The sequence below is a fragment of the Kogia breviceps genome, chromosome 1 (genome assembly GCF_026419965.1).
Source record: "Kogia breviceps isolate mKogBre1 chromosome 1, mKogBre1 haplotype 1, whole genome shotgun sequence".
Taxonomy (NCBI): domain Eukaryota; kingdom Metazoa; phylum Chordata; class Mammalia; order Artiodactyla; family Physeteridae; genus Kogia; species Kogia breviceps.
The window spans coordinates 178,279,789-178,306,319 of NC_081310.1; the positions used below are offsets into that span (position 1 = coordinate 178,279,789).

A 26,531-nucleotide genomic window follows, 5' to 3' on the forward strand; every position below is an offset into this window, starting at 1 on the left:
GTGAGCTTCCTCTAAGCAAGGCGAGGGTGAAACTGCTTAAACCCCAGGCCTGGCAAAAGGTAGGTACCGGCGGTGTAAGGGAAGCCCCTCCTGGGAGTGGCAGGGGCCTGCTGCCGTGCTCTGAGGAAAGCTGGGGCCCTTCCCAGCTGCCCCGCCCCAGTTGTGACGCCCTTACCCCTGCCTGTCTGAGGGGCAGGAAGGAAGTGAGGAGGGCGCCCGCAGCTTTCCCTTTTCTGCCCTGTTTCAGGCTCCTGGCTCCTTCCCTGTCAGTGCCTCGGAGGACGGGAGGCAACACCATGGCCCCCCGCGCGGCCGCCATCCGCCAGACCTGCTGCTGCTTCAACGTTCGCATCGCCACCACTGCCCTGGCCGTCTACCATGTGGTGAGTGTGCAGGCGGCCCGGGACGCTGTGTGTGCGTGTGAGGGTGGCCCCGATCTATGGAGACCCCTCGAATGGGAGGACCGTTGCTCACCACCTCCTCTTGGAACCCTGGACAAGTCCCTTCCCTGCTCCGGGCCTTGGGCTCCCTCTCTGTCCAAAGCGGGGGCGGGGACCCTGCAGCAGTGGCAGGAGCGGGAGGAGGGGTCCTTGTTCTAAGCAAACATACCTCACATTCTCTCTGAGGCTCAGTTTCTGCCCCTGTGAAATGGGACCTTTAGCAGCCACAAGTTCATCCAGGTACAAACGGAGCAGCAGATGTGAAAGTGCTTTGGAAGCCAGGGATCTTGAGAGAAATGTGAGCTGGGATCATTGTCAGGAAATGGGGTCAGGTCACAGGCATGGGGCCTGGGCCACTGGAGGGGATGAGAAGTGCGAATCTCCCCTTTGTGCTTCCAGAGGGGAGGGAGGGGGCTGTGTCCTCTTAGCTTACATACGAGCAGGGTGCCTGGCCTGGCCTGAGCGCCTGTGGGCCCAGCTGAGGAGGAACGGGCCCCGAGGTTCCCCTTTGGAGGCTTGTGTGCACAACGGGGTATGGAGTCTTGTCTCTTATTAACTCAGAGTGACTCTGGGTGAGTCACAGCCCCTGGGGCCAGAGGCTCCCCCTCTGTCTTGGTGGCTGAAGGTTGGGGTCTCTGTTCTGCCCTGTCCAGAACTATCCCCCCAGCCCACAGCTCCAAGCCACACCCAGCTCCCCCAGACCCGGGGGCCTTCCTCCCAGGGTGACTCAGGGCCTGTGGTTAACAGTTCTTTTATGAGCCTGGAAGGGCTTCCTCAAACTTAGCCTAAATCTGGCACACTGTGGTGGGCTGCTGTAAACTGCTTAGACCTGGCTGCATCTGCTTCCTGCCGCACGCAGAGCAGGCAGGGCTGTTGGCAAGAGATCGGCCTTCGGAGGGCTGGTGCTCTTCAGTGTTCAGTGCACAGCCTCTGGATCCAGACTCCTGTGTGCAAATCCTGGCCTCATCGCTTCCTAGCTGTGCAGCCTCAGGCCACTTACTTAACCTCTCTGAATGTCCGTTTCCTCATCTAAAAAATGGGCATGAGAATAATAATACTTCTCTGATAGGGTTGTTCTCAGGATCAAGGGAGTAAATATCTACAAGGCACAGAGCAGTGCTTGACAGGTATTGAGTGCTTTATTATTAGCAGTGCCTCAGACACGGAGCCTGCTGCCAGCACACCTGTAAGTCAAGCGGTCAGACCCCAGAACACTGATTTTGGGTGGGGCTCAGGGGTTGCTCTGCCTAACTTCTGCCAACGCAAGAGTGCTCCTGGGAGGAGTGAATGGCACTTGACTGTCCCCAGACCAAGTCCTTAGGGCCTCTTCAAGCTCTGAGATTGTGCAACATTCTTGGAAACACAGTGTAGTAAGCAGGGGTGTCCTTGCGGGAAGCAGGCCCCTGGGTCCCTACCCCTGCTCTGCCACTAACTGGCTATATGAACTTGGACAAGCTGCTCCCTTGGGCCTCAGTTTCTCCTTTATAAGATGATGGACAGGAGGGTATGGACCAGCTCAGAGGTCTCAAACTCCAATGCCTCCAGGCGCCAGGCAGCTCCTGTACGTGAGCGTAGTGGGGCAGATGGACCTTGCAGTGACCTGGGGAGCCTGTTCTGGGTCTGTTCTGGCGGCTGCTCTCTGTTTCCGCTGATTGTTGCCATGGAGGAATGTGGGCCCCAGCAGCCGCTCTTCTGACATTTGGAGAAACAGGAAACAGAGGCTTTTATGTCACAATTTCTGCTGTTTCCATGTTGACGACTGATTTGAGGTAAAAAAAAGAAATCCCTGTGCAGACCAAGTCAAATCCATTTGCAGGCTGCTGGGCCCTGAGTCTGCCCTGCAAATCTTGGGCTTTGTGACTCTTGCGGTTTCTTTTTGATCATGCCATCCAAGGTCCTCACATGTCCACAGTTAAGTGACATCAGTTCCTGCCCAAAGAGCTGGAGAATGTGTGGGCAAGTGATCAAGGAAGTCTTCTTGGAGGAGGTGTCGCTGGCAGAGGTGTAGAGTTTGGTTGTGGGGAGTATGGATGGGGGAGGGATAGGTGTGCAAAGGTGTGGAGGCTGAGGACAGTGGCTTGTGCAGGGGACACTACATGGACTAAGCTGGAGGCTTTAGGTTGGGGAGCAGGAGGTGGGAGGGATTTGGAGTGACAAGCCGGAGGCTGGGCCTTCACTGCAGGGCACTATTGTTATTTGGGACTAGAGAATTCTTCGTCGTGGGGGCTGAACAGTACATTTTAAGATGTTTAGCAGCATCCCTGGCCTTTATCTACAAGATGCCAGTAGCACACCGCCAGCTGTGATAACCAAAAATATCTACAGATATTGCAAATGTCTCCTGGGGGTGAAATCACTCCCAGATGAGAACCACTGTCTTTAATGTGGGTCGTGGGGAGCCATGGGATGTTCTAGACCCGAAGGCAGGAGAACAGAAGAAAAGTCTGGAAGCTGTACAACTGGCCCCGGGCGGTCTTCTCTGGGCTGGGGTCCTTGATTGATTCCAGTGGAGGATCGTCCTCCTGCTCCTCTGTAAGAGGCCTCTGCTCCTTCCCAGAAAGGGCAGGGCCTGGGGGCTTTCTTTGTGGCCTGGCAGTTGGGTGGCAGGTGTGCTGTCAGGGCCTCAAACATCTGGATGGAAAGAGAAGCTGCCATCCAGATGTGTTGATCACCCAGACAAGTCATCATCTGGAGCCAGTCGTGGGCGACGGCCCTGCACACGGAGAGCTATTCGTGGACTGGACCCCTCTGGGGAGGGTTAAATTGGGCTCTTGGCATCCTGAGACAATGCCCCACTTTATTGAGTCATCGGGGCGTTATTACTGGAGGACCTCCGTGTCTAATGGCTGGAGGACCTTCCTCAGCATTTCACTGGGTTTGTGTAGAGGATTCAGGAACGTTTTCTGACTCCGACTTGTACACATAGAGGAGTCAGAGAACTTTTGTAAATTGGCCTCTTTGGTTCTAGTTTGTCTGGCAACCCAAAGCATGTCTATACCAAGTTAATGGCAGGAGATAGGGACCCAGAAGACCCTCTTGCCTAGAAATATCTCCCTGCCTAACCTCTCCTCTCCAAGGCACCTGGAATTCCATTAGAAATTTGTTGTCTGATAAAAAGGTTAAACCTGTGGCGATTTCAACCCCGTAGCAACAGGATACACCAAAACGAGGCCAGGAGGAAATGAGACTGATGCTGGCCATGGCTTGTCTCTGGGTTCTAGGTTGTGAAAGCTCTAATTTTTTTGCTACTTTTCTGTATTCTCTGCATTTGGTACAATGAACATGTGTTACTTTTAAAAATAAACGTTTTATTTTAGAACAGTTTTGGATTTACAGAAAAACTGTATAGTACAGAGTTCCTGTATACTCCACGTCTGGGTTCCCTGATTGTTAACATCTTATATTAATATGGCACATTTGTCACAATTGATGAGTCAATACTGATATACTATTATTAACTACCATCCATACTTTATTCAGATTTCTTCAGCTTTTCCCTAATATCCTTTTTCTCTTCCAGGATCCCACGTTATATATAGTCATGACGCTTCCTTAGATTTCTCTTGGCTGTGATAGTTTTTCAGATTTTCCTTGTTTTTGATGACCTTGACAGTTTTGAAGAGTACTAGTCACATATTCTGTCAAATATTCATCAAATGGGACTTGTCTGGTGCTTTTCTCATGGTTAGACTTGGGCAATGTGATTTGGGAGGAAGACCACAGAAGTAAAGTGCCCTTCTCCGCACTTCATATCAAGGGTGTGTACTTCCGCATGTCTTATCACTGTTGATGTTGACCTTGATCACCTGGCTGAGGTCGTGTTTGTCAGGTTTCTCTACTGTGAAGTGACTTTCTCTACCAGTGCTCTGGAGTCTGACCACTTGACTTACAGTTGTGCTGGCAACAGGCTCCGTGTCTGAGGCACTGCTAATAATAAAGCACTTAAACTCCATTATTTAAAGGAGCCTCTAGCGAATGCAGATTTGTTCTCAAACATATCTTTCTTTTCTGTGCCCAGCCCCAGGCCAGCACATGGGCCTGATTCATTCCTGGCCTCTGCCTTCTAGGGATTCCAACCCACCAAGGAAAAACTGTGATAATGGTGTTGATGGATGACAGTGCTGGCTCTTATGGGGGCACAGATGAGAGGCCTTAGCCCAGCCCTGGGGTGGATGCTGGGGATTCAGCAAGGGCTTTTGGGAGGAGGCCGGAGTGATAAGGATGAACAGGACTTTGCTTGGGAATGTTGGGGAAAAAAGGGCATGCTTGTGGAGGGAGCAGAGAGCCAAGGCGTGGAGGTAGGAAAGACCAGGCGCTGCTCTGAAAGCACGGAGAAGCTCATAGAGCTGGGGTCGAGGGCGGGATGGTCGTGAGGTGTGGTGGGGGAGGCTACAGAGGTCAGCAGGGATAAGACTGGACCAAATGCCTGGCTTCTCTCAGGCTTCATGGTAGAAGGATGGATCTCTGACCTAGTTCTCTCATTTCACAGATGAGTGAACAGAGGCCCAGGAGGGTCCCTGACTTGCTCCAGGTCGCACAGGGAGGTGGGGGAAGGTCTTGCTCCAGGCCTCAGCTACCAGCACCCAGGTGTGTGGGATGAGGCAGCGAGTGAACAAATGAATTCTTTACCTGGCCCACGGCCCAGGGGTCGTCTGTCTGTCTCTCTGAGAGACCCTTCTGCCACCCAGTCTTCATTTCTTCTTTATGGTCCGGCTCATGGGAAGCCTCCTCCTCCAGGAAGCCCTCCTGCCTGTCCTCCTCAGAATTCCAGTGGCTCTTCTCTCTCTGCTCCACTTTGGGATGGAAAAGATCACAGACCCATCTCTATCACTCACTCGTGATGTGACTTTGAGCAGGCAGATGCCTTTGCTGTCTGAGCCTCAATTTTCTCTTCTGTTAAATGGGGCCAGTGGTCCCTGTCTCAGGGTGACTGTTTTGAGGTATTGAGCTGATGTGACCCCACTGGAGAGGAGGGCTGGCAGGCGAGTGCCCAGTGTGGGCTGTGGGACGTGACCAGAGGCCACTCCCCTTTCAAGAGCTCATCTGTTTGGGGCCTAAAAATAGGTGCCAACTGTTAGGTCGTCTGTTAGAACCTCTGCCTTCACGCCTGATGCCCCCATGTGGGGTAGGGTGGGAGTCGTGGCCCCTCCCCAGTGCCCTGGCCAAGGGGCCCTGGTGGGAACTCAGCTGTGCTCCCCATCTCTGGGGTGTGCACTCTGCCTTCTAGCTTATAAAATGTTGGAGCCATCGAGAGGACCACTGGACCCCCTGAGCCAATGCGGGGTGACACGCAGGGCCTTCTGGGGGCAAAGTTGGTCTCTTCCTGCTGCACCAGGCCTGGTGGGCCGAGTGATGGTGGCCAGTCATCTGTGTGAGGTGGGCCAGGACAGGCCAGACCCCAGGCTGGGCCTTATCCCCTCCCCACTTCCTGGTTCTCAGGCCCAAGGGAAGGGAAGGGAAGGGAAATAAGGGGCTTCTGGGAATGGGGGATAGAGAATGGTGGTCCCAGCCATCGGGCATCACCTTGGTCAGAGGGACCCACTGCTGTCAGAGAGCCATAGCTGGGAGAGGGTCCAGGGGCTGGTGCAGGGGCTGGGGGCCCACTCAGGCCCGGCCCCGTGGCTGGAAGGCAGAGGCTGGGTGGGCCGAGGTTCTTGGTCACCACCCTAGTCCAGAGCCTCCCAGGAAGTGAGGCTTTTATTTTGAGCCCAGGGCAGTGGCCCGGAACCAGGACTTCGGTCTGAGCTCACTATGAGGCCTGCATTGGTCTCCCAGGGGACCCGCACCCCACCGGGGGAAGGGGAGGGTGCACAGAACCTCTAATGAGGCAGGAAGCTGAGCAGGGAGCTGTACAGGGTGAGGCACCGGCTCCCGCCTTCCACCCCTCAGCCCTGCTGCAGGCCCAGCGTGTCCCTCCCCCTCCCCGAGCCTCAGTTTCCTCCCCTGTCAACTGGGGACCAATAACTATGACCTGCAAGGTCAGAGACTCAAAGGAAACCAGACGGGAGACACATCTGGCACCCAGCGAGTGCCCCACACATTGTAGCTACCCCCGGAGCCCCCATTTGACAGAAGAGGAAACTGAGGCTCGGACAGGCCAAGCGACTTTGCAGCCCGGGATAGATAAAGAACAAGAGCCCGGGGCCCAGGCTCCTGCTCGGGGGACCTAGGATCTGCCGCTGCTGCTCCAGACCGCGGTGGGGGAGGGGCAGGCTTCTTGGCAGCGGTGGGGTGGGGTTCAGCCGTAATATCCGGGGAGCCTCGTTCTTAGAAACACGGAGCCCACATGCAAAGATGCAGCCTCAATGACACCTGCAAAACGGGGGGAAAATGGGAATGATAATTGAAGTTGCTTCATAAGGCTGAGGTGAGGACGAATGAATGAGAGTGTGTGTCAGTGTTCAGAGGACCTGGCCTCTCCTAAATGCTCCAGTAATAGTAACACTTACTGTCACGTGGGGACCTTTGCCCTGAAGTTAAATAAGGAATTGATGTTCTATGGGGATGTCCCCCTAGCATCTCCTGCATCCCTCCACTGGCCCAGCCACCCAGTAGCTACCATTTCCTGGGGGCCTCCTCTGTGCCTGGCACATGGTAAGCCCAAGTCACAGTTCCCCAAGAGAAGCTTCTTGCAGTTTCCTAAATGCGTCTCACTCACTTTTGCTTTCGCTCCTGCTGTTCCCTCTGCCTGGGACACCCTTCCCACTGCCCTTTGGGAGAAATCTTCTTTAAGACTCACTGCCTCTCAGAAGCCTTCCTGGAGCCCCAACTCGTGGGCCCTGAGCACCCAGTGTTTCCCCCACATCCCAGGGCAGCTCCCACACCCACCTGCTGGAGTCCTGGGGGTCATGTGGTCTGCCCTGGAGCCCCGGAGGCTCATCCAGGGCTTGGCCCAGCCTGATCCATCGTTGTAATCCCCAGGGTCTGACCTGGTGGCAACCAATCTCGATTTTATTTTACTTTTGCAAACCTTTTATTGATGCATAATTTATATAAGTGCAAGTCTTTTTTTTAAAAACATCTTTATTGGAGTATAATTGCTTTACAAAGGTGTGTTAATTTCTGCTTTATAACAAAGTGAATCAGTGATACATATACATATGCTCTCATATCTCTTCCCTCTTGCGTCTCCCTCCCTCCCACTCTCCCTATCCCACCCCTCTAGGTGGTCACAAACCACCGAGCTGATCTCCCTGTATATAAGTGCTAACCCACCTGATGACCTTTTTCAAAGTGAACAGCCAGGTAACCTCTACCCAGATTGAGAAATAGGATGGGACCAGCCCCCAAGGGCCCCTGGTGTCCCCACCTCATCCCTACGCGGCCCCCACTGACTTCTGCCAACACATGTGTTCTAGAAGTACCCAGGGATGAGATTACACAACACGGGCTCTTTCTTTCTCTCACCATCGCATTTGTGACCTTCCTCCGTGTGGCCGCATGTATCCAGCTCATTTCCCCCTTGCTGTATAGTATTTCGCTGCATGAATATATCACAATGTATCTGGCCTGCTGTACGGGGCGGGGGACATTGGAGTTGTTTCCAGGGTGCGCTATTACAAGGGCCACGGGGACCTGTGGCTTGGAGTCCACACCAAGCGCTTCTGGTGGTCACTCGATCTTTCTGAATCGTCATCTGTGGTTGCAGAGCTATGTCACCTCGTGTGCTCCTCACTACAGCTTTGCTAGTGGGTGGAGCCTTCTCTCTGTTCTACAGATGAGGAAACTGAGGCACAGAGGAGTAAAGGGGCCAGGTGGGGTTGCGGGGGACAATTAATAGTCGGAGGGGGTGGGGATGGGAGGGAGGACAGCAGAGCCGCAGCCTCCAGAGGAGCCAGGCTCCCAGGGAGGTGAAGGCAGTCCGGCTGGGGCAGCAGCTGAGCCTTGGCTTTGTGGGGGCCGCATCGTGATGTTTATCTGGGCCAGCTGGGGAGGTGGCTGGGGACATAGTGCTGCAGGGGCGGGGGAATGATCCCCACGCAGTCTCCCCCATAAGCTGTGACAGGAAGTGTGGGGTGGGGTTGGGGGAGGAGAGCTTCCTCCTGACACTGACACATCTGGTTCTTTTCTCCCATCCTCTCGCCAGACAGCCCCAGGGGACCCCCAGGGAAAACAGGGTGGGTGGGTGAGGTAGAGGGGGCTGAGCTTCAGGGTGGGGGCAATGATGATGAGGAGGAAGAGGAGGAGGAGGACAATGATAATAAGAGTCTGAGTGTGCAGGAGCCCTTGAGTTCTGAAGGCCACCAGAGCCGGAGGATGTGGAGCATCAGGGTGGAGCAGCCCTGGAAGGGGAGAGGGGCAGGAAGGGCTGTGCACTTGGGACCGGTTTCCCTTTGTGCAAAAGGCATTATCTCTGCTGGGGAGGGTTGAGGACAAGCCCAGGCCCGACTTCTTGTGCCGCTTCGGCCACAGCACCCACGGTCCCTGTTCTCCTTGGATCTAAGTGGGTAAACAGTCCTGACCTCACAGACTTGCGAGGAGAAGTGGAGTTAACAGACAGGGAAGTGTCCACGCACCGGCTGGCACATAGTAGATGCTCACTGAGCGTTGGGTGTCCCTGTAAATTTTACCCCCCCGGAAGCTCAGAGGATGGGTTTCTGCCTGCCTGCTTATGAGAGGGTGGGTCCTAAGCCCCCCAGGAGGTCCGAGAGGGTGGGCCCACGTTCTTGGCCCCGGGAACTGGTGTTGGATCCTCAGAGCCAGGGGATCTGGTGTCACCACCATCATAGCATGCGATCACCTCTGCCATCAACAGCAGCAGCAACAGCATGGCCTTACGGTCATTGCAGTTAATTACCACTTCCCAGCAGCCCTGTGGTTACCTCTATCACCATCACCCCTGCAGCATCCACTGCCACCTCTATGATCACTGCCCAGAGGATCATAACTGTCACCAGCATGCCAAATGCAGCCACAGGACAGCCAGTCCCGCCTCCCAGCACCGTCCCCATTATCCATCCTGCCAGCTGTATTCCATTCAGCTGCGGCATCACCACCGTCAGGGCCACGGCCATGTTCAGTAGTGCTCCCGTCCCTCCACCCTCCCTGACTCTTCCTCTCCTCCTACAACTGCTGCCCCCTTTATTTCAGCTCAGGCTGTCGGCTGCTTCTCAGAGCCACCAGGAAAACAAGTAGAGATTCTCCTGGCCTCCCAGCCACTTCCTCCATTGCTCAGCTTAGGGAAGTTGTGTTTGTTATTGAGAAAGAAGAGACGGGGAGGGGATGAAAATGAGAACTGAAACCAGGGAGAAGCCGAGGGAAGAGGTGAGAAAGGGGAATGGAGGGTGGAGGTGGCAGTGGACGTGCTGAGCGTGGCCAGGACGGATTCGGTCATGCAGCCCGAGCCCTGCTGTGGCGTCAGGAGGACTGAGGCTGCTTCTGCCTCTGCAACACGCAGAGTTGAGGCCTTCCCTGCCTCTTCCCTGCCCCCAAGTTTCGCTGGGTCTGTACTGCTGGCTCTGGGCCTTTACGCACGATGATCACTCTGTCTGGAATGCTTTTCTCTCCTGTTGGAAAACTCCGACTTATCCTTCAAAGTCATGGTCAAGCTTTTCCTGTTTGTGAAACCCTCCCCGAGCCTGCCAAACAGCTGTGATCACTCCCTCATCAGGGACTCCGAGCCCCCTGCGTGTCCCATGTCATGATTCTAAACACACTGGTCACCTGTTGTGTTCCCCTGGGGACTGTGACACCTGCAGGCCAGGGTCAGTGGTTTTCCCAGACAGGGCCTGGAGGCAGTATGCGCTCAGAGAGTGTTTACTGGGTGAATAAACGAGAGAGCAAGTGTATACCTGCCCAACAGTGTGCACTGATGGAGCACTTACTGTATGCCAGGCTCAGTGCTGGCACGTCATTTGACCTGATAGCAACCCTATGAGGCAGGTCCAGTTATTATCCCCATTTCCCAGATGAGGAGACTGAGGATCATAGAGGTTAGTGGCTTGCTCAAGGCCACAGAGCTGGGGTTGGGGCCCTGGCCACTTGATTCCAGCACCCTGGCTCTTAACCACATGATCTCACCATGTGGAATTAAGGTACAATGAGTGAGAAGATGCTATTATGGAGGAAAAGTTGGGCGGGTGAATGCCGTCTGCCTGGGCATCGTGGGAGGAGAGAAGCCCCGTTCCTGTCACAGGAGGGCATGAGTCATGGCCCAGGCAGGTCCTCAGAGCTCAAGGAGAGGGCAGCTCTGTGTCCAGGTGGAAACCAGGGACGTGAGGGGAAGGGGAGGGCCATGTGGCCTGGGAAATCTGGACTCTTGGAGTTTCCTGGCCTCTCCCAGCTTATGCTATAGGTAAGCCAGGCCCTTTCTGGAATTACAAACAGCTCTTGGTTGGGGACTTGGGTGGAGCAGTGAGGGCCTTCTGATGAGCGGGGTGCAGCTCTGGGGTGGGAGACCCTGGGCAGCCTAGGTGTGACGTGATGCGGTTGGCAGGAGTTCAATCATTCCAGTGCGAACAGGGGTTGACTGGAGGAGGTAAAGGGAGGCCAGGGAGGAGCCAGGACCTGGCCAGTGTTACACAGCCATGAGGCAGTGAGAGTGGCCTCAAGTTCCAGCTGCTGTCCTCTGATCTGCGGGTGTCCAAGGATGGGGGTCAGCTGCCGGGGGAGAGTGGGCAGATGGTCGGTGAGACCAGGGCTGGGCCCCAGAGCAACCACTCAGCCTTGAGTGGAGCCTGGACCCTGGGAACCCAGGCAACAGGGTTCACATCCCAGCCAGGCCATGTGACACAGGGCGTGTGAATTTTCCTTGCGGAGCCTCCATTCCTCATCTATACCATGGGGAAAATGTTGCCTCTCTTGCAGTGTTTTGGGAGATGGTGGTGCAAACCTGTGTGTACAGGTCCAAGCACACAGTAGGTGCACAAGAAATGTCAGTTCGGGCTTCCCTGGTGGTGCAGTGGTTAAGAATCCGCCTGCTGATGCAGGGGACACGGGTTCAAGCCCTGGTCTGGGAAGATCCCACATGTCACGGAGCAACTAGGCCCGTGAGCCACAACTACTGAGCCTACGCGTCTGGAGCCTGTGCTCCTCAGCAAGAGAGGCCGCGACAGTGAGAGGCCCGCGCACCACGATGAAGAGTGGCCCCCGCTTGCCACAACTAGAGAAAGCCCTCGCACAGAAACGAAAACCCAACACAGCCAAAAATAAATAAATAAACAAATGTGGGATTTAAAAAAAAAAAGTCAATTCTCCCCCCCCCCATCTCCTAGGGAGCTGAGACGCCTATCTTTCTCCTGGATCGGGGACTGGTGTCTTCCATTGAAGGTTAGGGGCCAGCAGAGGGTCTGAGTCAGACTCTGAGGTTGCCCTGCTCTGTGACCTGGGGCTAGTTCCTGCCCTCGGTGAGCCTCAGGGTTCTCGTCTGGCAAATGGGGACAGAATTATCTCCCTCTCTCGACAGGATGTTTGAGAAGGTGAAATGGGGTAAAGGATGAGGCTGGTTTTAAACACAGGTGGTTTTTACAAAAGTAGAAATGCTTCTGGTGTCTGCTGCTGCTTCTTGCACAAGCTGTGGGAGGTGGAGGAGACAGCAGAGGGAAGAGGAGGTGGGTGCCCTGCTGACTCTGCTAGGTACCCACATGGGAGTGGGCGAGGAGGGCAGGCCTCAGGCAGAGCCAGGAGGCTGGGAGATGCTGGGAGGACAGTGGAGAGGGGAAGAGAATCAGATCCAGGGCCCACTGACCTGGGTTTGAGTCGCGGCCCTACAGATGATCAGCTGGGAGGCTTTGGACAAATTACTGGACCTTTTCTGAGCCTCGCTTTCCTCATCTGTGATATGGGGGTGGGAGCATTAAGAACAGTCCCTTGGCTGGGTTTGGGAGGATCACTGGGATGGTGTGGGTGGCAAACCTGGCACGGAGTCAGGCTGTACAAATGTCCCTCGTCTTCCCTCCCCTTCCTGGGGTCCCAAGATATTCAGGAGGCATGGTTGGAGAGGGGCAGCTGAGACGCTAATGGCAGGATTGCAGACATGGTAGCAGGGCTGTGGGAGATGTTTGGGGCCAGAATTGAGGATCTGGGGAGTGGTTTGTGGGTTAGCACTGGTCTCCAAAGTGGGGTGATACCCAAAGTGACCACTGGGGCCTCAGAATGACAATATTAGAATTTCTAAATTTGTTAGTCATGTTCTTTATTCATTTCTGGACTTTTTTGGTATGTGTGTTTTATGATGTTCATTATAAACCAAGACAGTAGCACATGCATATAATTTGGAAATCAAGAAATAGAGAGTAGCGTGTGCAAAAGGTTTTGTTGACATAGGCACATGATCAAAATAACTGAGCCCTCTGGGGTCGGGGCTAGCAGGGCTCTGAGGTGACTTGGGGAGTGGGGTGTGTGGGAAGGCATCAGGACAGCACTGGGACGCTGGGACTCCAGTCTCCACTTTGTCCCCAACTTGCTGTGTGTCCTTGGGCAAGCCACCTAACCTCTCTGAGCTTAGAAAACAAGTAGAAGGAACTTATAAAATAAGTGGGCAGAGGCTCTTTCCAGTGATTGGACGTTGGGGTTGTCTGATTCTGAGCTTCTTTCTAGATCTCAGACAATCCTGGACTCTTGGGACTTTAAAAGTCTTCTTGTGCCACAGCTGATGAATGCTAGTGCCCTTCTAAGTCCAGCTGCAGCGACTCATTTGTGCTCTGCTGGCACACTCCAGGGAGCCCCAGAGCTCCCAGTCTTTCAGGGTGTCATGTTCTGTCCTGGACTGAACCGTCACCTGCCTCCTTTTCTCTCTCCCTCATTACAGGGGAAACTGGGAGAAGAGGGGCTGGAGCTCCAGGCTTTAGGGGCTGAGGAAGCCGCATTTCTCTCTCCGAGCTGTTTCCTGTGGGTACCAGCCACAGCCCCCGCCATGTCTGCTTTCCGCTCTGAGCTGTTTTCCACTCTCCTGGTGAAACAAAGCCTTTCTGGTTCACCTCACACCACGTAGAGGGGGCGGCTAGAGCAAGCTCACTGTCAGCCCCTTGGCACTCTCCTCACGGTACTGCTCGATTGCCGCACGTGAGCTCACACCAGCCAAAAGCAGCTTATACTTGCTGAGCACCCGCTGCCAGCCTCCAAGCTCAGTGCTTTGCAAATACAATGCAATTTGTTCCTTATTAAATCCAGTGGTTGCCAGTTTCCAGATGAGGGAATTCAGAGAGGTAAAGTGACTTGCCCAAGGTCACATAATGACCTGGATTCAAATCCATCTCCGACTGACTCTGGAGCCCAGCTCCTCCTCAGTCTTCTCTGCTGTCCCTTTCTGTCCCCTGAACAAGATGTAATATGGTAGGAAGACAAATTGAAACTTATGTCTGAGCTAAAAACACCCACACAGTCCTGGGGGGAAACAGATGGTGGGTGTCTAGTTGCTTGTCACCTGAGCGTCATTTACTAGTGGATGGCCGCCTAGAAAGCCAGTGTAAACTTAGGCCATATTAGTAGAGGTAGGACATCCACTGCAAGGGAGGAGACATCTTGTTGGCAGTGTGGGCAGATGGCATCTGGAGAAGTGGGTGTGTATGGTGGGGGGAAAGCCTTGCTGTAAGGACATAGACACACAGAAGACTGTGAGTTCCCAGTGGTTGGACGCATTTAAGTAGAGGCTGCATGGCACAGTATTCTTGCATTAGAAGATGGAGGGCAGGGGTAAGGTGACCTCCAAGGTCCTTTCAAACTGCAGTTTTGTGGCTGGACTTCATTTATTGCCAGGGCCATGGCAACACTCATGCCCGTCAGATTTGCCCCTTCTCTGTCATTCTTAGCAAGGGTCCCCTGAGGGAATAGGGTTTATTTGTTCATGCATCCATTCCTCCATCCATCCTTCTGTTCATCCATCTACAACAGCTAGAGCAGTGAACAAGAGAGACACAGTCCTTCCCTACCTAGAACCTATAGTCTAGAGGGAATAATAACAATAATAATAGCACCGATTGAGCGCTTACTATTTGTCAGGTACTCTAAGTGAATTATCCCATCTGGCCCCACTACAACCTTATGAGACAGGTATTATTATTATTATTATTATTATTTTTTTTTTTTTTTTCGGTATGCGGGCCTCACACTGTTGTGGCCTCTCCCGTTGCGGAGCACAGGCTCCGGACGTGCAGGCTCAGCGGCCATGGCTCACGGGCCCAGCCGCTCTGCGGCATGTGGGATCTTCCCGGACCGGGGCACGAACCCGTGTCCCCTGCATCGGCAGGCGGATTCTCAACCACTGCGCCACCAGGGAAGCCCCAGGTATTATTATTATCCCCATTTTGCATATGGGGATTGAGGGGCCGTGGGGCCTGGGATTCACAGGTCAGATGCTCCCAGGCCTGTGTTGATGATCCCAAGAACTTGAAGTTCTGTGACGCTCAGATGCTGTGACTAAGATCCCATGATGCTCAGAGTTTGTCATTATAGAAGAGGGTGCAGAGCAGGGGCCCAGTCACTGGTGAGAGCCCTCAGTCTCCCCAGCTTCCTCAAGCCTGACCTTCAGTAGTCACAGTTATCACTTTACGGATAACTGGGTGTGGTTCTAAGTGCTCTCCTGGGATGTTCTCATTTACTCCTCCCACCTGCCTCCTTAGGTAGCTATCAGTATTATTCTCATTGTACAGATGGGGAAACTGAGGCACAGAGAGGTCAAGCAACTTGCCCAAGCTCACACAGCTAGAAAGAGGAAGAACTACGAGCTTGAGCTGTCTATCTGTACAGGCCACACTTTACCTGGGGTGCCCCACTGACCCGCATTCCATCTCCTCCAGGACCCCTCCTCACAGGCCCTGATCGCACGCCGTCGGGGTGGGAGGGGTTGGTGGCAGAGCTGTGCAGGCCCCGGCTCACTAATGCTCTGTTCTGCCCCCAGATCATGAGTGTATTGCTGTTCATTGAGCACTCAGTGGAGGTGGCCCACGGCAAGGCCTCCTGCAAGTTCTCGAAGACAGGCTACCTCAGGGTCGGTAGGTCCAGGGGAAGCCGAAGTGGGGTGGGGTGGCAGGGGGATGGGCACTGGCTAGGGGTAGAGTTGAGCCTCTGCCACTCGTCCTTTTTGTCGTCTGCAAATGGAGAGATTCCACTTGTTCACACCGAAGTCTCCGGGTGTGAGAGCAGGTAGGATGGCGCTTTGCAAACCTAAGCAGCTTAGAATGGTGACAGCGGGACTCTCTTGCTCAACAGCAGCCCGTCACCCAGAATAAACTCGTAACTCCTCACGGGGGCTCCGGCCCCTGCTGACCTCACTGGCCGCATTCCCACGCCTCGTAGCTCTGTCCACGCTCCCCCTGGCTCCCCACGCTCCAGCTGCTCTGACCCCACCAAGCTGGGCCCTGACTCGGGGTCCCTATCTGGACTCCTGGTCGCTCGGCCCACAGGCCACCTCCTCAGAGGCCTTCCCCCACCTCATCCTGGTTAAAGCAGACCCCAGGCCTCCTCCCCACCCTGCACCCTCTGTTATACTGTCCTGTGTTACCTGAAATGTTCTGTGTGCCCCTCAAGACTGAGAACTGCAGGAGGGTAGGGCCTGGGCTTTCTGGTTCACTGGCATGGTGCTCACACCAGTGGTTCCCAACGTGTGGTCCTTGGAACCCCAGGTGTGGGTTCCCAGGGACACTCCCGGGCCCCTCACTGCTCCCTTTGCCTTTCAGCGGAATTGATCTCCAGCTTCCTGCTCATCACCATGCTTTTTATCATCAGCTTGAGCCTGCTGATCGGCGTGGTCAAGGTGAGTGCCTGGTCGGGGAGGGGAAGGGGAGCCAGGATCTGCGGGCTGGCAAAGAGGCCCAGCTGCCCTCCTGTTCCCTCCTATTCATACCCACTATGTGGACAGCACTGGATGCTGAGAGGTGGGAGGTGGGTATTTGGAGGAGACCCAAACTGCACCCTAGAGAGCTTCACACTTACCTTTTGGAAACCCCCTTTTCCACACCAGATCCCTCAGGTTGGAGGCCTCGGTTCCCTGTGAAAATACACCCTCCATGCACGAGGGTGTGCACAGCCGGCTGTGGCCACTGCTGATCATTGACACTTTGGCTGAACTAGCTGGCAAACCACATCCTTTTGAACTGCAAATGGTAGCAGGGAATTTGGTAGAGAAAAAAGGAAGGGTCATTTTGAGGCCTAGATAGAGGGGAGAAAGCAGTGGGTTTTGAAATCAGTGAGAGGAGCAGAGGGGAGGGTGTAGATGCGTCCAGCTCAGTGCCATCCAGCCAGCGGTTGAGAGAGAGAGGAGGGCTGTGGCTCAGCCTCCTGCAGAGAGGAGCCTGTCTGTCCCTTGGCCCCCAGCAGGGGCAGGAAGCCAGGGCCCCGCCACATAGGCGTGAGAGCAGACCTCGGAAAGAGAATCCTTCCTGGACAGACAGTGGTGGACTGGCATGCCCAGGGCCAGCAGGATGGGGTGGTGATTTGGTGCTAGTTTGGAATGTCTCCACCTTGCCTGAAACGCCATTGTTCACTCCCTAGCTAACGCTACTCTCGGGAGCCCTACACCGCAGGGAGTGATTTCACCTTGGTCCCCCGTGGTCCATGCAGAAACACAAAGGGTCCGGCTAGGAAAATGTATCAGGTCATCCCTGAAGCCTCTGAGCTTCAGTCTGGGCTGTTTTGGCTGCATCCTGAGTGATTTTAGACAACCACGTGAGAAACCACGAAAACACCTTTTCTGTGATTTGTGTCCTCAACTGTGGGTTCCTATGCATTTATACTGGTCATAGTGGTCACTTGCTTTCAGCTGAAGGAGAGGGACTTCAGCCTCAGCCTCCCAGCGTCTCTTACTATGACTGAACATCCCCGGGGGTGACCTACACAGAGGCAAGACCCACTGTTAAAGCAGCACAAGTTTTTCCCCCTCCGGGCCTTGGTTCATGCTGCCCTTCTGCTACCAATACCCTCTCCTTCCCTCCCACTTCTTTCCAGCTCTAGCCCTGGTACCCCACTTCCAGGAAGTCTTCTCTGATCCCTTCTCATTTGTCAAATGGACACAAAGTCTTTCGTCACTGGGTTCTTTTTTTTTTTTTTTTTTTGAGGTACGCGGGCCTCTCACTGTCGTGGCCTCTCCAGTTGCGGAGCGCAGGCTCCGGATGCACAGGCTCAGCGGCCACGGCTCACGGGCCCAGCCGCTCCGCTGCATGTGGGATTCTCCCAGACCGGGGCACGAACACGCGTCCCCTGCATTGGCAGGCGGACTCTCAACAACTACGCCACCAGGGAAGCCCCGTCACTGGGTTCTTAAGAGCGAGTTGAGGCAGACTCTGGTCCTGGAGCCCCTAAGCGCTTATCTCTGTAGATGGGAACTATTCCTGGTGTCTCCTGGGACGCCAAGACTGCTCACCCTCAGGATCTGGGCCTTACCTTCTCCCCACGCCCAGAGCCTCACTCAGAGAAAGGCATGTGGATCCCCATGGGGTGACCTCAGCCAAGCCCTGCAGGTGATTCAGGAGAGCACCGAGTTCCCCGGGATGGAAGGGAACTGTGGGTCAGGGGTCCCGTGGAACTATCAGGCTGCCTGGAAGAGCCTTGTGCAAGGGACCCCTGACCATGCTGGGCCTGCCTTTCAGAACCAGGAGAAGTACCTGCTGCCCTTCCTGTCCCTGCAAATCATGGACTTCCTCCTGTGCCTTCTCACCCTGCTGGGCTCTTACATCGAGCTGCCTGCCTACCTCAAGTTTGTCTCCCGGAGCAGCAGCCGGGCGGTGAGTATGTCTCATGTCCCACAGCCGGCCAGCGGGGGAGACGCAGGAGTCCAGGCCAGTGAGCGTGGGAGCCCCCAGGGCCCTTTCTAGTTGGTGAGCTTGAGCAAGTCCCTGAGATCCTACAAGCCACCCCATGCTTCTTCTTCTTCTTTTTTTAAATATTTATTTATTTATTTTTTGCTGCGTTGGGTCTTTGTTGCTGCGCTCGGGCTTCCTCTAGTTGTGGTGAGGGGGGAGGCTGCTCTTCATTGCGTTGTGTGGGCTTCTCATTGCGGTGGCTTCTCTTGTTGCGGAGCACAGGCTCTAGGCATGCAGGCTCAGTAGTTGTGGCTCGTGGGCTCTAGGGTGCAAGCTCAGTAGTTGTGGCACATGGGCTTAACTGCTCCGTGGCACGTGGGATCTTCCCGGACTGGGGCACGAACCCGTGTCCCCTGCATCGGCAGGCGGACTCTCAACCACTGCGCCACCAGGGAAGTCCCTCACCCCACGTTTCTTCCTGTAAAATGTGTCATGTCTCATCAATATCTCTTATGAGCATTACACGAGAAAAGCGTGCAGAGGGCGCTCAGCATGTGCTAAGAACGGAAAAAATGCCAGCCACGTGTGAATTTACACCATGGGAAAGGGAACATGCCCCGTTTCCCTCCCCAGCCCCTGTTTTGTCCCTCCTTTGTAGCCACGTTGAAGAAAGGAAGGTAAGGATGGTGAGCATCCTTGGTGAGAATGCCCGCAACGCCTGGTGCCAATCACAGACGCAGTTCCCTAAAGTTGCTTTTCACACTTCCCCTGACTGCCGTCCTAGAGGGGGCTGAGGAGTTACAGTACAGAAGGCCCTGGGCTGGGGGTCAGGAGACCTTGGTTCTAGTCCTGGGTTTGCACCAGCCCATGGTGTGAAAGTCTGAGAAGCGGACCTCCACTTCTTTCTGGGTACCATGGACCAGAGAGTCATCGATGTCTCTGGCTGACAGTCTCTCAAGCTGAAGGGCCACTGTGTGCCCCGTGGTACCCGGGCCTCTGGGTTGGGGCTGACTTGCTGATCTGTCTTCTTCCTCCAAAGGCCCCCTCCAAGGTGCCACTGATGACCCTGAAGCTCTTGGATTTCTGCCTGAGCATCCTGACTCTCTGCAGCTCCTACATGGAAGTGCCCACCTATCTCAACTTCAAGTCCATGAACCACATGGTGAGTCTGGGCTGAGGCTCTGCTCCTGTCACTGGCTCTGTGGCCTTGAGCAAGTTGCTTTCCCTCTCTGTGCCTCAGTGCTTAGGCTGAGTTCTCTAAAAGTGGAGCTTGGAGAGGGATTCTTGTGCCAGTGATTTCCTGAAGGAGAGCTCTCGGGAAGAAACGTGAAAGGAATGAGGGGAGCAAGTTAGACAAAAGGAAGAAGCCAGGCAGACATGTGGCTTTAGAAGTAGTGCTGCTGGATCCCAGAGGGTGCCCTGGAGTATGAACTGTAGCGCAGAAATGGTATTAGGGTTTTCATTGCTGTCTAACAAATGATCCCCAAACATAGTGATTTAAAACAATAAACAGTTGTTACCTCACATAGCTTCTGAGGATCAGGAATTTGGGAGTGGCTTAGCTGGGTTGTTCAGACTCAGGGTCTCTCTTGAGGTTGCACCTGAGATGGGGATGGGGCTGTGGACGCCAAGGGCTTTACAAGGTCTGAAGGATCCACTCCCACGCTGGCTTACTGGCATGGCTGTGGGATCTTTGGCTCGGTTCCCCACCGTGTGCGCCTTTGATAAGGCTGCTTGAGCATCGTCATGTCATAGCTGCCGGTTTCCCCCCGGTGAGTATCCGAGAGAGAGCAAGGAGGAAACGGCCCTGTGGCCTTGGAGGTCACACTCGCCTCTGCCACATCCTATTATTTGTGAGAAGTGAGTCTCTAGGTCTAGCCCACACTCGAGGAAGGAGTGTCAGAGGATGTGTGCACATGTATGCAAATGCCACAGCAGTTGTCCCACCAGAGCAGGAACCTTCCAGCAACCAGTCCTGCTTGTGAGGTGCCAGGATAAGGTGGTTCTGTCAACCAAGACTATCCTCCGGAGAAGGACACGGGTGTGACCCACCACCAGCTGGGGGATGGAGCACCAGCCAGATAAGGGTCACCTGGACAACTGCATCTGTCTCCCTGGGTTTGCCCACCTGTCAGATGAGGCTGATGGTAGGTGGTACTGGCCTCCTAGGGCCCTTGAAGTGTTGGGCCAAGATAATGGCTGTGCCCCAGCATGTTCCTGTGTGCGTGGAGAGCTGGCTTTTATTCCTCGTTGTGTGGGTACTGTTAGAGTTCCTTATGGCCAGAGACACTGATGTGGCCCCCAAATCTGTTGCAGAATTACCTCCCCAGCCAAGAAGGTATGGCTCACAATCAGTTCATCAAGATGATGATCATCTTCTCCATCGCCTTCATCACTGTCCTCATCCTGAAGGTCAGTGGTCCCTGCCCCATGGCTCAGGGAGGGGTGGAGAGGCTGAGCTGCCCCGGGCCCACCCATGCCAGACTGTTAGGAGGCAGGGAAGTGTGTCTTCCACCACTGCCCCCCCCCCGCTTTTGGCTCCTAACTCTAGCCCACCCCACACCAGCCCCTGTGCCCACACATGGGATCCTCGGGGATGCCCCCTTTAGAGCAAATGGATCTGCGAAGACCCACCTGTGTTCAGGGGTCGGGGACTTAATGTGTGACTCAGAGAGACCTGATCCAGGGGAAGGAGGAGCTATTTTGTCTGGAATTAGATTCAGGAAGACCTGGGTCTGAATCCCAGCTCTCCCCTCACTAGCTGTGTAGTTGGTTTTCAAGTCACTTCTCTCTGGGTCTTGGGTCTCACCTGTGAAAGGGACACCCTAAGTCTTGCTTTGCCCATGTTAACAGCTTTACACGATTCAGGCACCAAAATGTAGATGGGCCCTGAGGTCATATTCCTAGAGGTTTGGTGATGAGAAGGATGGAGCGGATTGGTTTTATTCTCCTCAGGGGTAGTCAGGCCCAGAGGATAGAGTCCTGTTTCAGGTCCCAGTTCTTGGAGACATGGTGACAGACAGGCGTGCATTAATAGCAGCACAACAGGACTTCCCTGGTGGCGCAGTGGTTAAGAATCCTCCTGCCAATGCAGGGGACACGGGGTCCGGGAAGATCCCACATGCCGCGGAGCAACTAAGCCCGTGTACCACAACTACTGAGCCTGCGCTCTAGAGCCCACGAGCCACAACTACGGAGCCCACGTGCCACAGCTACCGAAGCCCACGTGCCTAGAGCCTGTGCTCCGCAACAAGAGAAACCACCACAATGAGAAGCCCCTGCGCCGCAACACAGAGCAGCCCCCTCTTGACGTAACTAGAGAAGAGCCCGCGCGCAGCAATGAAGACCCAATGCAGCCCAAAATAAATAAATAAATAAATTTATATTAAAAAAAAAAATAGCAGCACAACAGGAGGGTGAAGAGGCAAGAAAACGCCGCCGTCTTGTCTTCGGGAGTCAAGGAAACCAGGGCAGTTCGGCTTGGGAAAGAAATGACTCAAGGGGGACCTGATGGCAGCCTCCAAGTACCCAAAGGACTCTCATGGGGATTCTAGAGGCCACAATGGGGCCCTGTGGCCGGAAGCCACAGGGAGGCTGATGTCGACTCAAGAAAAGGAAGGGCTTTTAAAAGTGTTCTTTTCTGATTGTGAAAGTAACATATGACCACTATAGACATTTAGAAACTACAGATGAGCAGAAAGTAGACGATCAGCCCACCAACCACCGCCACTTGAAGAGCAGCACTTCTGATATCTGGGTGCATTTCCGCCCCCTCTTTTTATGTGGGTGGCATAGCCAGACATCACTGCCTCCTTACATCCCAGGCCCTGAGCAGTCTCTGCTCTCACCCAGTGCCAAACTGGAAACAACTTCTCTCCTTTTAACCTTTCCTCAAAGGACTGACCTAGCACAAGCGCGTTAGTGATGCACAGTGAGAACATTCCTGAAGGCTTGGGGGGACCAACGTGGAGGTTTACGTCATATACTCTGCTAGAGAGAAACTGCCCAAACCCCACCACACACCTCCGTCCCTCCCCAGCCCTCTCCTGTTCTTTATCTTCATCCAGTGGGAGTTCTGTCTGTACCCCGACTCCCAACCCTGCCTCACTGGCTACCAACAGCAGATTACTTGCTTGGCCCTGGCCCTTTGTACTTCATTCTTTCATAATTCATTTTATTTATTTCTGCTCCTCTTAAGTCCCCATCATGGGGCTCCATAAAACAAGGGACCTTCTAGATGTCAAGACCTGCTCTCCTTCCTTTGGGGGCAGAGAGAGACTTATTGGCTATTGTTCCTTGAACACACCCCTGCGGACTTCACTCCCCACCCTGGAACCCTTCTCCCCAATTCTTACATCAATTGCTAAGAGAAAGCCGTTGCTCACATTATCTGACAGATATATACATCCATACATATAATTTTTCTGCATTTATAAACATGGGATACTACTGCATACACTGTTGGATAATCTGCTTTAAAAAAAACAACGTATCGTAAGCAGTTTTGAAGACAACCTTTCCCACTGTCAGCTCTGTCTCAGGATGGGCGGGGCCACCTCAGGAGATGGTAAGCTTCGAGTCCTCAGGGGCGGAGAAGGAGGATCTGTGGGAGTATTGCCAGGGAGCCGGGAGGGTTGTGCAGAAGCCTCTAAAAAGCTCCTTTCTGTGATGAGTCTGTGGGGCAGTGAAAAGGGAAACACCTGGAACACCTGAGACTTGGCAGGTGAGGCCCCCTCCAACCAGAAGAGGGGTCTGATCTTTCAGGGTAAGCTGGGGATCTCCAGGAAGCGCCCAGCATCTGTCCTAGGTCTGCTGGGGTGGTGAGAACGAAGGTCACAAAGCACAGCCTGACCTGGGCTTTTTTTCCAGGTTTACATGTTCAAGTGTGTGTGGAGATGTTACAGATTCATGAAGTACATGAACTCGGCCGAGGACAGGAGCAGCTCCAAGATGCTGCAGAAGGTGAGCCTTCCGTGGGGTGGGGTCAAGTCCTAGCTCTACCACTCACTGTATCATTTAGGGCAGGTCTCTCTGCCTTGCTCGGCCTCAGTTTCTCCACTCGTAAGAAGGTTGGACCAGAAGAAATGAGAAGATCTCTTTCCACTCTGATTGTCTAGGATTCTATTCATTCATTCATGCATTAAACATTTTCTGCTTCTTATTCTTTCCTGGACTCATATCCAACCCTTCGGATGCAGAGAAAAGTAAGATGCCACCCTGTCCTGGAGGAGAGTATAGTCCAGAGTGAATCTAGACACAGAGATCCAATTACAACTCGGTGTGAAGCACAGGGGCAATGGGAGCACAGAGGAGGCACCTGGCTTCACCTGGGGTGTCAGGGAAGGCTTCCTGGAGGAGGTGACACTTGACCAAGTCTTAAGACTGTCAGCGGGTACAAGTTAGCTGGGAAAGGGGAAGGGGCCTTCCAGGCAGAGGGATTAAGTGCACTTAGGAGCAGCTGACTGGAAAAGTGATAGGAAAAGCATAGCTGGTTTAAATTACTGGAGGCTCACTTTCCTCAACTGTAAAATGGGGATTGTATTAGTCAAGAAGTTTTTGGGGTTGCAAGTGTCAGAAACCCAACTCTCCCTCACTTATGTAAAAAAATAAAATGAATTTATTAGCTTATAGAACTTGAAAGTCCAATGTAGGTCTGGCTCAGGCATGGCTGAGGCCTGATGTCCAGACACGATCTTATTTTCAGGACGAAAGGCAGCCCTTTCCTCATGGTAGCAAAATAGGTGCCGAAAACCCTAGGCTGTCTTCCCACCGTCTCAGCAACCCCAGCAGTAAGAAAGACATCCCAGAAGCATGTCTGGTCCAGAGACCAAGATTGAGCCCAATGTCCGGACCAAGATTGGTACAGCTTGGGTTACAAGCCTATCGCCAAACCAGCGACGATTGCCCGTGGGATGAGATTCTACTCTGAGTGACCACCCCATGAGACGTGAGGTCTCACGTCCACTCCCCCAGATCAATTCTTCTGAAAGCACATGGACTGAGAATGTTTTCCCAGGGAAAACAGTGTGTTGTTATCAAAACAAGGGGGCTTGGTGCAGAACAGGCAGAGGCGAGTCTGTCCATCACGGGAACAGAAACCGCACCCGTCTTGCGCACGCCATGCCTGGCACATAGCAAGTACCCGAGGCATACTGCTTATCATTAACATCAACATCATTTTGCCAGGCGTGGGGGTTGGAGCCCCTTAACCCCGGGTTGGGGTAGTGGCCCCATCTGGTCAATTCTCATCTCTCTGTTTCTCCCAGGTGGTCCTGCCATCCTATGAGGAAGCCGTGTCTCTGCCATACAAGGTTCCGGAGGGGGGCCCAGCACCACCCCCATACTCAGAGGCGTGACATTCACCAGGCCCCAGCCCTGGTGCTGGGAGGGGCGGAGCTACCTCGCAATCCGCTTCTTTGCTTAGGTGGCCCCTGTGGCCTGGGTGAACCACCTGGCTGACTTCAGGACAATCCGCTTGTGTCCTGCTCGCTGGCCTGCTTTCCCTGCGGGGCCTGGGAGATGCTCACAATTGGGTCAAACCCTTTAGGCTGAATGATTGGGTCTCCAAAATTCAGTCCAACAGCACTCAGCTTCTTTTGATCAGCTCTGACATTGGTTCAAACGATTGGTCTTTCTAAAGTCAGTGAGTTCGGTTAAATAACTCTCCACTTGACCAGTTTTACCAAGTGGCTGACAAATCAAAAGCACACTTGGCATTTCGGTGAAAACCATGCGGTCATTGTGTCAGTTTGTAAACAGTTGTCCATTCACAGAGCAATTTAGTCAAGTAAGCATCAGTTAGTCTTCCCCACCAAATACATACATCCCTTTTCTTCCACTAGTTCCTTAAACAATTATTAAGTCAGCCAACCCTCAGTTACTTAAGACTGGTGATAAAATCCAATAATAAAAAAATCAAATTAGCCTCCCAAACCATTCAGTTCATTCTAGTCCAATAACCGGCTGCCCCCTGCGGTCAATTGAGTACTTGTGAGTCCTGAATAATTGTTAATTCAAGCGAAAATTCAGTCAGACAGTTGCCAAACTGTCATTCAAGGGCTAGTACCAGGAAATAACTGTTGTTTCAATCATCAGTCTCTACAAATGCACAATAGTTTTGCTAAAGAGTTGTCATCCTCAATGTCACACGCAGCCAGTGTGGTCACATGGCAGTGGGTCCTGGGAGACGGGTCTCCTCATCCGCGGTCATCTCTAGTGATGAGCTGTCAGCCTGTCCCGCAGCCCATCCGTTGCCAGATAGGTTGTAGGCCACCCAGTTCTGCCCGACGCTTGTGGTCGAGTAGAAATTCAGCGCTGAAATCAGGCAAACCCATCTGTTGGACTAAATCCACAGGTCAGTTCAGTCAAAACAGGCAAACCCTTTGTGGGCACAGTCCCCGCCGGGGGGTTCGTGTTGGTGGGGCCGTAGGGAAGGTTTTGGTCCCTGCACCCCCTCTTTTGCATGCTTCCCTGGGGGCTGGGATTCCCGAGGTCGCTGACCCGAAGGCGGAGATAAGGACCCAGAGGTGGGTTCTCTGGGGTCTGCAAGGGGGGTGCAGAGGGAGAGGGTTATGCAAGGGGCTCCCCACCACACCCCTGTGTCACTGCCTTGTGTGACGGGGAAGAAGTTTCAATAAAGCAGCAACACGCTTCTCTCTGGCTGATGTGGTTCCTAAAATATGGTGTACGGCCAGGGCTGGGAACACAACCTCCATCACCCCAACACACACACACACACACACACACACACACACACACACACCAGTTCATTCAGATGTCTCCCTGATAAGGCATGGACTCCACTCACCTGGACAGCACCCACCTGGAGCCAGGTCCTACACTGGGCACTGGGGTGACCACAATAGGTCAGACTAGCCTCCAGTTACCCCCGTCTGGGGAAGGGGAAGACAGATATGTAAATGATTATGATAGCCTGTAATGATTATTACACCGTCATGGGGAAAGTCGGAGGGACCTAGGACAGCCAGAAGAGGCTTCTTGGAGGAGGTTTCACCGAGCTGAGTTTGAAGGATGAAGGGGCAGCAGTGAGCAAACTGAGGGAGGATGTTTTGGGCTGAAGAGGCAGGGTGTGGAAGGCCTTGTGGAGGTGGGGAGAGGAGCTGGAGAGGTAGCCTAGTGTGGCTGCAAGTGGGGAGGGGAGGGAGAGGAGCTGCCAGGGTCTCGGGGCCTGGATCACGGAGAGCCTTTGTGTACGTCAGGGTTCTTTGGCTGCAAGCCCACCCTGGCTAACTTCAGCCAAGAAGGGCATTTACAGGAAGAAGATGCTTGCAAGTAACAGGAACCTTAGTGAACCAAGTTTATTGAAAACAATGACGACAGCAGCAAAAGGGTGGTCGTGATGTTTCTTGGCTCACATAAATGAAAAATCCAGGGAATCTGGTCAGGCCAGATTGGA

General features: G+C 53.8%; 1 protein-coding gene across 2 annotated transcripts; it reads left to right on the plus strand.

Moving 5' to 3' along the window:
* LAPTM5 (lysosomal protein transmembrane 5) lies at nt 1-25,768 on the plus strand. Of its 2 annotated transcripts, XM_067013142.1 has the most exons (9): nt 1-59; nt 248-383; nt 15,277-15,370; nt 16,055-16,131; nt 17,963-18,097; nt 19,155-19,277; nt 20,432-20,527; nt 22,985-23,077; nt 24,382-25,768. In XM_067013142.1, the coding sequence occupies exons 2-9, from the start codon at nt 297-299 to the stop codon at nt 24,469-24,471; spliced, it is 795 nt and encodes a 264-aa protein (XP_066869243.1). In that variant the 5' UTR covers nt 1-59; nt 248-296; the 3' UTR covers nt 24,472-25,768. The 2 variants fall into 2 exon arrangements, with proteins under 2 accessions (XP_066869243.1, XP_058914352.1); XM_059058369.2 differs by lacking the exon at nt 1-59 and having other exon boundaries at nt 97-383.
* Nucleotides 25,769-26,531: the final 763 nt, after the last annotated feature.

Bases quoted from the DNA above. Each gene is read 5' to 3' on its own strand.
- LAPTM5 (XM_067013142.1), top strand. From the start codon at position 297: ATGGCCCCCCGCGCGGCCGCCATCCGCCAGACCTGCTGCTGCTTCAAC. The intron at 384-15,276 runs GTGAGTGTGCAG...TTCTGCCCCCAG, and splicing joins CCCTGGCCGTCTACCATGTG to ATCATGAGTGTATTGCTGTT. The intron at 23,078-24,381 runs GTGAGCCTTCCG...TGTTTCTCCCAG, and splicing joins GCTCCAAGATGCTGCAGAAG to GTGGTCCTGCCATCCTATGA.